Genomic DNA, 11,919 nt, shown 5'->3' with positions numbered 1-11,919 from the left:
AATGTATTAATTAATTTTTGGTTGCTCAACAAGCCCAAGTTTTACATATCGACGAATATTAAGCTACAGATATCGTGATATTATCGAATCCACTATTCCTTGGGAAAAACGCACACAAGGTGAGTGGTGTGAGGCGACTGTTTATCTTTGCAGCTAAACCAGTGGCCCATGTTGGAATACTGACCGAGGCAGATGTACACACACACACACACACACACACACACACACACACACACATATATATATATATATATATATATATATATATATATATATATATATATATATATATATATATATATATATATATATTATATATATATATATATATATATATATATATATATATATATATATATATATATATATATATGTATATATATATATATATATATATTATATTATATATCACACTATATTATATATATAAAATCAGCATATTAGTCTCCTCCTCCATACATTCAGAAAAATTTCTCAAATGAATTCCATCAGATCTCTCCATTATTACAAATTATGATGTCTCTCCTCTCTTCATTTCGTTTCCTCTCCGAAATTCAGAAGCAGGTGTTAATTTCTCATTGTCTGCTTCATGTGCACATTTCCGTCGTGGGTGCATTTATTGGTTAATAAAGGGTTTATGTACTTTTAATAATTTTACATTTTTTTCATGGTTATATTGCCATCCTTTTCTACTTACATGGACGCATTCACTAATAGCACAAATGCACGTATTACTTAAAAATTGAAGAATGAAACATATATATATCATATATATATAGATATATATATATATATATATATATAGATATATATATAGATATATATATATATATATATATATATTATATTATAATATATATATATATATATATATATATATATATATATCAATTTAGTACGAATGAACGCGTGCTTGAGGATATCAATAAATCCTAGTAAGAAAGTGAGTGAAAAGTACTTGATCAAAGTCCCGGTTTTCACTCGCCTTCTTACGTGTAGATTATATATATACATACATACATACACACGTATATAATATATATATTATTATATATATAGATATATATATATATATATATATATATATATATATATATATATATAATAAACAAAACTCTAATATATGCATGCACGCCTTAATTATTTTTCATAAATAATAAGCCACAAATATCGATATTAGTTCACTAACAGTGGGTCAGTATCGATTCTGAGTTCATAACCTTATTTTGACAGGAATATTACAGCAAAGCCGATATTAGCTTATATTTCTTGAGTGGTCAAAGTCTACTTTAAATCGTCGTTTGTAAACCAAATTCCCTTGTTTGAGTCCTGGCCAGGGCAGATACGATTGTTTTTTGGGGGGTAAGTTATTCCCAAGGTATAGTGCATTCAATATGAAACGGAATTTGTGGCTCAATATGTATGTAATTGTGGGTTTTTGTGCACTTTTGTGTACGCATATAAATACATTTGTGTGTGTGTGTGCATATATAAATCCAAGCGTGTCACTCGTGACAAATTCCAGCGAAATACCGGAAGAGCAAAGTTAGGCCGCGTCAGGTGGCGTCTCCTCATGAAGTTTTGTGAGCTGTGTCCTTTGTTTGAGGAGAGAAAGACTCACAAAGAAAAGGAGAAGTTTTTCGTGTATGTCATCATAGATCTTGCTTAGAGGTATTGCCCAGTTTTATGTTGTATCTTCAAGAAATTTCGTTCATTTCCGAACGTGTTTATTTCGTATCTGTGTCTTTTATACAACGGCAGGTGAATTTTATCCTGAGATTCAGAAACAAAAACAATAATTAAATAAGCAGAAAATGCTTGCGTCGAAGTTTCTTCGGCGCAGTCGAGTTTTCTGTACAACGTATAATGCTGTATGGCACTCTCAGCTGAGCCCCATGAAATTGTCAGTCATGGCCCGCTGGTGGCCTGCGCTTTTGGCACCTATTGCGGTGCCAGACGCACGATCATTGCTAACTTTAACCTTAAAGAAAATATAGAAAAAAAAACTGAGATTAGAGGGCTGCAGTTTGTTATGTTTGATGTATGTGGGTGGATGATCAGCATACTAATTTGAAGCCCTGTAGCCTCAGTAGTTTTGAGTTCTGAGGGCTGATATACTGACAAATAGCCAACCCAGTAGTTTTTTTTTCCTTTTTTACAGAAAACTAAGTGTATCGGTCGGAAAGACAGTCATTAATGTATACTTATGGCTCTTTATAATAATATACACACATGAATAGAACGGTTGTTAACAGACCACGACACAAATCACCAAAATATTTTTATTTTTATTTGCATATCATGCTATATGAAAGAATGTACATCTTATGCATTATTTATTTTTGTACATCTTATACATTATTTATTTTCCTATCGTTAGTGTATGTGTAAAGTTATTTTCCATAGGTGGATAATGATTTAAGTGTCGTTTATTGATGTATGTTCCCAAGAGCCAAGTAACGAAAGAAAAGTTTTTATTTTTTGTTAGGAAGCGTTCGCCAAATACATTCACCCAAGAAAACCGCGATAAATCGCCTCTGTGCTGATATGAATACCCATGCTGATGAAAAGGCCAATACTAATTTTTACCGAACAACACGGAAGGCTTAAAAAAAAGTATATACCATTGGAAAGGAAATTTTCTGAGATGTAGTGTATGTACGTGTGTGTGTGTGTGCGCGTGTATATATATATATATATTATATAATATATATTATATAAGATTTATTAATATATATATATATATATATATATATATATTATATTATAGATATATATATATATACATACATAAATATTATATATATAATATAAAACGATTTCCCTTGGGGTAAAAGGGGTGGGGTCCATATTATAAATATTATTTATATATTTATTATACATATATATATATTAGATATATATATATATATAAAATTATAAATATTCCCTAATTAAAGAGGGATTTAAGTGGGTGGCTCCATATAAATATGGTTATTGCTCCATTCATACTCTAACCGTCGACATGGGGATGAATTTCTTGTGTAGAGGGGCGGCGTGCGCGCACACACACACACACACACACTATATATATATATATATTATATATATATATATATATATATATATATATATATATATATATATATATATATATATATGTATTACTGTGTGTGCTTTGGTTTCAACTTTGTGTGGTTAGGCTGTTCATGCATTCATTCACATCATTAATATATAAATACACTTGCCAAAGCTTTTGTATGATATTCGGAAGAGCTTTAGGCAGAGAATTACCTTAACACTTCTATGACAATCACAACTCATCCCACTCTTTCCATATGGATCCTATTCGCGCGCGCTCTCTCTCTCTCTCTCTCACTCTCTCTCTTTCTCCACGTCACCATCTCTCCCTATTTTCCCTTTCAAATATCCAATTAAGTGAAAAGGGGGAAGGATTTCAATTAGAGAAGGTTCAGCACTGCGTGTGCGTCTGTGTGTCTTTTAAAGTAGAGTCCTCATAATGTGTTATGACTCGTATTCTTCTTCTCTCGCTTCCTTTTTATCGTTGATTTAATACAGTCCGGGTATTTGGAATTGTTTGGGAATGGGTGAAGAAACTGGGTTGCTTCCCAGAGTGTAATCGAGTGAGGTCGGAGGCTAATTTGTGTCCAAGTGTCTTGAATGCAGGTGCCTTTGTAATAACGTTTGGGTCTTCACTTTTGATGGAAAAGTGATCTACTTACTGACCGTAATTGTTTGCGTACTCTATGCAGCGTAAGACGAACGGATAGAGTGACAAATGTGGAGATACGTGGAAGTATTAAGAAGGCTATCGGAGGTGAAAGGGTAGATTTGAGTATTTTGAGAGGGTTCAGTCATTTAGATTTAGAAAGAAGGAAGAAAGACGAGTTGGTTAAAATACTAGTGCATGATTCGTGAGTGTCAGGGGAAAAGAGAGGAAGGCGTGGAGGGCTTGGACAGATGGAGTGAATGAGGTAATGGGAAAGATGGGCCTTAATATCCTAGAAGAGAGAGTTTGCTTACATGATAGAAGTGAATGGCTCAGTGTTCCCTGGGGATTAACACACAGCTGAAGTGCCCTTTTGTATATGTAAGAGGCAACTCAATCTGCTCATAAGTTATATATACACACATTATATGTACAAGTATATATATGCATGTATGTATAACTGAATCATTAAAATATGGAACGTGATGAATAAATAAATTGACAAATTCCATGAAGGAAAGAGAAACAGCAGAGTTCTGCAAGGTCTTTCGACTTTTTGTCCTTTACATAGCAAATGAAGCAATATAAAACTAAGTTTCAAAGAAAGCTCGTATAAATGACAGATGGGGATTACCAAGGAAAAAAAATGTGAATCTGGAATGCAACAGAATATAAGAATTGGTAGATCTACCAAAACAGGAGTAAGAGGTTTTACAAAAGATTAAGCCCAATAGCTCAGAAGCAGGAACAAGACAAATAAAAAGAATTTACAATGTTGACTGACCACCATGTGGTAAACCCCCCCAAAAAAAATTTTTGCAAGGTGGACATTTTTACAAAAAATAATGAACATACAAATACATAGAAAATATATATAAGGTAACTAATTTGTCATTAAGTCAGTGATTTAATGTAATCTTTTAGGTTATTCTTGAACATTTCACTAACAAAGGGGTCCAAACAGTACACGCCAGGGCTAAGGTTAAAATAACAACTGGATTTGAGCTGTGTAATAGCGGATTCTAAAAGATTTTAAGAGAAATCTTTCAATCTGGCAATCAATGAACTTTCAGTCCAATTTGTCCCTTGAGAGTGTTCACTTTAATGAATGAAGACAGCATTGGGTGTAAGCCCAGTTTTGAGACTACATATGCTGTTTAATTCATACTTCTAAATCCTTGTTAGATTGGCCGATATAAAAAGAGGGTAGTCCAACCATGGAATTTTATATATTATGTTGGTGTTTTCCTCTGGCTGTTTTTTTATTAATATTGCTTTTAGTGTGTCATAGAAAAAAATGAGGTTGACATTAAAAATTTTAAAAATGATTTTATATTTTCAAAACCGCTAAAATAAGGCAAGCTAAGAATGTACTTCGGGGTTTCTTTCTGCTTGTTACTTTCAATATAAAAATTTTGTGGGCTTTATTATAACAATTAGATATTTAGTATATATGAAGGATAACATAAATCTCTCCCTATTTTTCTTAAACATTCAATTTCTTGATCCAAATACTGGAGACTGACAATGTTTAACTTTATGGAATTTGTCTTATATATATGTATATATTATATATATATATATATGTAGTATTATATATATATATATATTATAGATATATATATATATATATATATATATATATATATATATATATATATATATATATATATATATATGAAGTATAAAAGGCCCATTAAAACACTCTGGTTTAAAGCTAAGGACTATATTTTGGTGGACTGACTCCCACCCTTATCAATGAGCGAATGACAGAAGAAGTTACATTGGCGAAATATATATTGTGAGAGATATGCCCTTAGGTGATGTCTGTCCCCTTCATCGTTGCCTTAAGGAAGATATTGTCTTTATGGTCAAAGTCCCAGGCTCCATTGGAAAGGTTGATCCTATTATCTTGTTTTAGCAGTGAAGATTGTTTTATCAGTGAAAATTCTACCATCTGACATTTGTATCGACAGCTGCTTTTGTATAAAATTCGGGATGAGTTCCAATCCATGGTATGGTGCGTGTTATTTATGTGATGGAGAATTAATGAACTAAGTTGTCCATATCTAACTGAGCGCTTATGTTGAGTTAATCTTTGCGAGAGAGATTTTCCTGTGAATCCATAATATGATTTATCACAATCCCTACAGTGGATTTCATAAACTCTTACATCTTTAGAAACTGGTTTACTGCTGAACGTTAATAAAGGATTTCCCCAATGTATTTGGATAAGTGAAGATGAAAGGGTTGGTGTGGTCAAAGGTTTGTGTGATCTCTCATGAATTATGCACTTGAGGGATTTTGATTTTTTGTGAATTTTTACTTTTCTTTGTTTTCTGTGGGTTTGTAAAAATGCTCTTTGTTTTACGTATGGCTTTTTCTATTATGTGATTGGAGTATTTTAACAAGATACATTGATTTCTGATTGTTTCAAGTTCTTTGTTAAGAAAATCTGGGGAGCAAATTCTTAGGTCTCTAAGAAATAAGTTACTTGCTATGCGCTTGGTACGGATTTATGCCTATCATTTTCCTGTGGTATTCGCGTATATAATGAAGTCACGTGCATCAGGTGTGATTTTGAAGAGTATATATACATAAATTCACTATATTCCTATATATATATATATATTGTATATATATACATATAAATATATATATATATATATATATATATATATATTATATATATATATATATATATATATATATATATATATATATATATATATATAATATATGTATATATATACATACATATATATCACTATATCATATATATATATATATATATGAAAATATATAGTGATATATCACTATATATTTATATATATATATATATATATATATATATATATATATATATATATCTATATCTATATCTATATCATATCTACTATCTATATCTATACTATCTATATATATAGATATAGATATAGATATATACTATATATATATATATAGGAAAGAAATGCAAACAAGTATAGTATCAACAAAAACATGCAGTCTTACATAAAAGGTCCAGTTCTTAAAAAGGGCGAAAATTGATTAAACTATATTTGAAAAAAAATATGAAGGTGTGATCTTCAAGTCGTAGGTGGTTTACCTCTTGAAATGAAAGAAAAGGTAGTTTAATCAATTTTCGCCCCTTTTTAAGAACTGGACCTTTTATGTAAGACTGCATGTTTTTGTTGATACTAGACTTGTTTGCATTCTTTCCTATATATATATCTATCATATATTATATATACATATATATATATGTATTTATAATTTATATTAATATATATATAAATATAATATATATATTATATATATAAATAATAATATATATATATAATATATATATAGGAATATAGTGAATTTATGTATATATACTCTTCAAAATCACACCTGATGCACGTGACTTCATTATATACGCGAATACCACAGGAAAATGATAGGCATAAATCCGTACCAAGCGCATAGCAAGTAACTTATTTCTTAGAGACCTAAGAATTTGCTCCCCAGATTTTCTTAACAAGTAACTTGAAACAATCAGAAATCAACGTATCTTGTTAAAATACTCCAATCACATAATACAAAAAGCCATGCATAAAACAAAGAGCACCCTTCCACCCCCTCCCCCTTCTTTTTGTCTGTCTCCCTTCAACCCACTTCCCCATGTTGTCTGACTTACCTCTCCCTGTCTTCTTATGAGACGGATGCTTGCCCTTCTGTCTCCCCCGCCTTTCCGTGGCGTAATTCTTCTCCATGTCTTCGGTAGAGACGTCCAGCAAGTCACCGCTTTGGTCCAGGTCTCCTTCCTCCTCCAGCTGCGCCTTCGTCATGGACTCCTGAGTGGAGAGCTCTTTGCCCGACTTGGGTTCCATCTCTGCTGGATTGAATGATGGAAGTCTCTATCACCGTTAGTATTTGGTAGGAGACAGTGTTTGCGCGCGCGTGTGTTTGTGGGTTGGTAGGTCTGCTTTTAACACAATATCTCTAGAGAGTATGAACGGATTTTGATGGAATTTGGTAAAGTACTCAAGTGGTGATCACTTCCGGATGATGGTTACCATTATTAACAAACTTTGGAGGAAGCAATGTTTTTAGCATGTCAGTTAGTGTCATTGTCTTTCAAGAAATGTCTGACGAACGTATTCACGGGTTTCAATGAAGTTCGGAGTAAAATTTTAAATTTGGGGCTTCGTCCATATATTGTGAAATTTTCGTTGTTATAGATGGCGATGTGAATACTGCTACTAATAGACCTATTATTATTGATGTTAATATTGTAAAGATACTGAAGATATAGGAAGTGTTGTGTGATAGAATATGCGAAAGGAAATCTGTTTGGGCAAAAAAATATTAATATATATCTAACTGTGACTTTTTATATTGTCAGTCGATCGTAAGACACAATTGCATGCAGTAGACTTAAGGGCTGCCATAGGCAATGCTCCTTTCTGGTGGAAGACCTTCTTAATCTCAACCAACAATAAGGAAATAGCGCATTTTTATTGAATCCATGAAAATAAAGAAAATCAGTGTTGATAATCCAGATATACATCAATAATGGTAGCAGTCATAACAAGCATGTTGAAATGAAAACCAGTGCTGCTAAAAACCCCAGAGAGAGAGAGAGAGAGAGAGAGAGAGAGAGAGAGAGAGAGAGAGAGAGAGAGAGAGAGACTCTGCTTATGAATTGTGGCGAGATCTTACCGTAGAGTCGTATGGATCCGTCGGTGTCTCCAAGGCTGTTTTTAGCGATGCATTTGTAAGTGTTGAAGTCCTCGTAGGTGAGGTTGTGAATCACGAGCTTCATGAAGGTTTTGTAGCTTTCCTCGCGGCTCTGCGTCTCGTATTTGGAGACCCCTGGGGGCACACGCATGAACAGGGTATTAGGATATTGAAAATGAAAAGGAATCCGCCCCTTCTCATCCTCATTTATGGAATCTGTAGGTGTGGTGTAAAATGAGCGGGGAAATTGCTTTTAAGATTCCTGAAGCATAAAATGTTAGAAATACAAATTCAATGGGAGGGCGTTTCCGTAAATAGGAGAGAGGTAGGGACTCAAGCAGGTGCAGTTGCTGTCAATGGCACCATTAAAAAGGGAACATTGAGGATGCCAAGCGTTGGGGATATCAAATCCTCATTACATTTAATATCCTTTCGACAATCAGGCCGCTAAGGGATCTTCTACACCCACAGACAAATGATAAACAACAACACATTCAAAACCAAGTGACAGAATAAAAGCAGGAGACAACAAGACGTGAATTACCAGCAGCCGCGATCATCTCGCCCTTGTGGTTGGTCCAATAATTGATGGATCTCGGAAATGCCTCAGTGTTGCATTCCAGGACGGCCTTCTCTCCTAGTCTCGCCCCTTCCAGCTGATTGGGAATCCAGAGCATGGGAGGGACTGGAAAAAAAAATATTTCAAAGCTACTTTCGGACTGAGAAGCAATGTCATTACTGATATGCTAGAGGTAGATATTGCTCGGTCATGTGAGGGTAATGAGGTCATTGTTAGGTCAGGAGCGGGAAGCCGTATCACGTCACGAGGAATAGCTATAAAAAGAACTGATGTCACAAGTTCTTCATTAGAAATGACTGGAAAATTAACTGATATCACAATTACGTCATAAGGAAGAAAAAAAAAAATGTGCTGAAGAGGATGATCAAGGTTACCGAAAATAGATGTATCTTTCGGTGGACTCGGTATAATGCTGTAAAAGCCACCGCCCATGAAACTTTAACCACGACCCGAATGTGACCTGTCCTATATCGTTACCAGACTGGATTATGTCTAAATTTAACCTTAAATAAAATCAAAACTATTGAGGCTAGAGGGCTGCAATTTAGTATGTTTGATGATTGGAGGGTGGATAATCAACATACCAATTTTCAGCCCACTAGTCTCAGCAGTGGTTCAGATGTGAGGACGGACAGAAAAAGTGCGAATGGACAGACAAATAGCCATCCCAATAGTGTTCTTTTACAGAAACCTAAAAAGTTATGATATTATTAAGTCACGCGGCGAGCGTTGAAAAAGAACTGATGTTATTTATTACGCCATGGAAAAGACAAGAAAAAATATCGTCATAACTATGTCATCGGTGCTGAATTATTTTTTTCTTCAAAATAGGAATCAAAATGAAGACGTCCACCAAATGGTATTGGTTTCAATCAATATTTTGTGAAGAATGAATAAAGTCTGTTCTAGGTAATGCAAAGGGCGGAAAAGCGAGCCATATTAAATTCGATAGAATCGTGTTCTGTACATATTACTGGATGATTCAGAATGAAAATAGCATTCGGGCGACATCAGTTCAGAACGAACGCTGTTGTCCTAATTTAAGCAAATCAGATGAGATGAAGATACGTTATGTACGTATGATTGATACCAAAACAGCGAGAGAGGAAAGGACATTCACAGCTGGCGTTAGCGATCTCGAAGGATTGCGTCTACGAATATCAGTCTAAAATTGACCTTACTGATACATATCTTGAATAATGTATCTTTTATTTTGAATTTTCTATATGATGAGGTCGATTGCAGTTGCAATCTAATACTCTATATTTACGAATTAAGAATAGTTACAATATTAATGATTATAACATTAGCAATAATATTAAGGATAATGGAGAGACAAATCCAAGCCACAGTTATTTATATGTACGTATTATGTTTAAAGATAACTCTGTACTGAAAGCTTCCGGGAGACTGTTCGATTCTCCTGTTCAAAAAAGACGAACAGTTTCTCGAAAGCTCTGTACAGATTTATCTTAAAATATTTGTATCTATGCGTAACTGTGAATTTGTTTCTCCATTTCAAGACTCATGCTACTATAATTTTTGATTAATAATAATAATAATAATAATAATAATAATAATAATAATAATAATAATAATAATAAACATGCAATAACCACTAACCATAAATAATAGAAAACAACCTCAAGTTAGAAAAGAACAAACGTGAAAGAGCGAGGCCGACGGCAGAACTCACACTGAACTTTGAGCTGGATCCTCTTGCTGACGGAGGGCTGGATGCCGTTGGAGGCGACGCACAGGTACGCCCCCATGTGGAGGCGCGACACCTTCAGGATCTCCAGCGACTCGCCTTCCAGGATCTTCTCAGCTGTTGGGAGGAGAGGGACTGTTTAGGATCGAGGTGAGGATGACCTCGGTATTCTAGTTTGGATGGTATAGTCCCCGTTGGGGGATAGTACCGTCGGTGCAACTCATGAGGCATTACTTAGAGTTCTTTGCAGCGCGCCTAAGGCCCATAGCTGCAACCCTTTTATTCGTTTTTACTGTACCTTCGTTCATATTCTTTTTCTTCCATCTTACTTTCCCCCCTGTCCTAACAGTTGATCCATAGTGCAACTGCGAGGTTTTCCTCCTGTAACACCTTCCAAACCTGTTCGTGCCAATTTCCGTTTCAGTGCTGAATGACCTGCTAGATCCCAGTGATTGGCCTTTGGCCTAAATTCTATATTCAATTCAATTCATGATGAATCGATTGAATTATGATGTGATCACTTTTTCTCTTTTTATCTCCAGACGAGTGGTCCACACCAGGTTCATTACTTACTCTCCTTTAAACCCTTACCCCACACATATGGGTAAGACCCTGTGCTGTCATAAGGCCAGCTAAAAATAAACATCCTGCCACGTCTGATTTTGATATTTATTCTTTTCGTTTTCCGAATCTTTCTTTTCTTTTTTTCACAAATTTTGCTGCCTGTAACAATCGAATGACTACCAAGTATCTGATTCACCACTTAAGGTAGCATAGGCGTTTCGGATTTATTTTAAGGAAAAGTCCCCATGCTCTCACCCACCCCGGGCGAATCGAATACATAGAAGGTTTGGCAACGAGAACCAGAGAGATAATGAGTCGGTGAGTATTCATTAGCTGAGAGAGAAAGATAATTTTGTATGTCAGATCTATATTAATATCAAAACTAATCTTAAAGGTTTGCGTTTCTGTGGGTGAAATTTATTGACAGTACAATTTCGTTAAAAACAGCTCGCTGTCACTATTATATATATATATATATATATATATATATATATATATATATATATATATTTATATATATATATATATATATAGATGTATAGATATATAGATATATAGATATATAATTTATTTACATACACAAATAATTATTTATACACACTGCAGACACATATACTCATATTATAGACACAC

General features: G+C 34.0%; 1 protein-coding gene across 1 annotated transcript in view; it reads right to left on the bottom strand.

Moving 5' to 3' along the window:
* LOC135196557 (uncharacterized) overlaps positions 1-11,919 on the bottom strand; it is a 135,056-nt gene that overhangs the window by 28,111 nt on the left and 95,026 nt on the right. Inside the window, 4 exon segments of the mRNA XM_064223403.1 lie at positions 7,389-7,583; positions 8,414-8,566; positions 8,976-9,116; positions 10,708-10,839. Coding sequence (XP_064079473.1) covers positions 7,389-7,583; positions 8,414-8,566; positions 8,976-9,116; positions 10,708-10,839 — 621 coding nt within the window.

This window comes from Macrobrachium nipponense, chromosome 18 (genome assembly GCF_015104395.2).
Source record: "Macrobrachium nipponense isolate FS-2020 chromosome 18, ASM1510439v2, whole genome shotgun sequence".
In the NCBI taxonomy this organism is placed as follows: Eukaryota; Metazoa; Arthropoda; class Malacostraca; order Decapoda; family Palaemonidae; genus Macrobrachium; species Macrobrachium nipponense.
The sequence above is the reverse complement of the archived record's forward strand: the minus strand, read 5'-3'. Positions and strand labels throughout refer to the sequence as shown.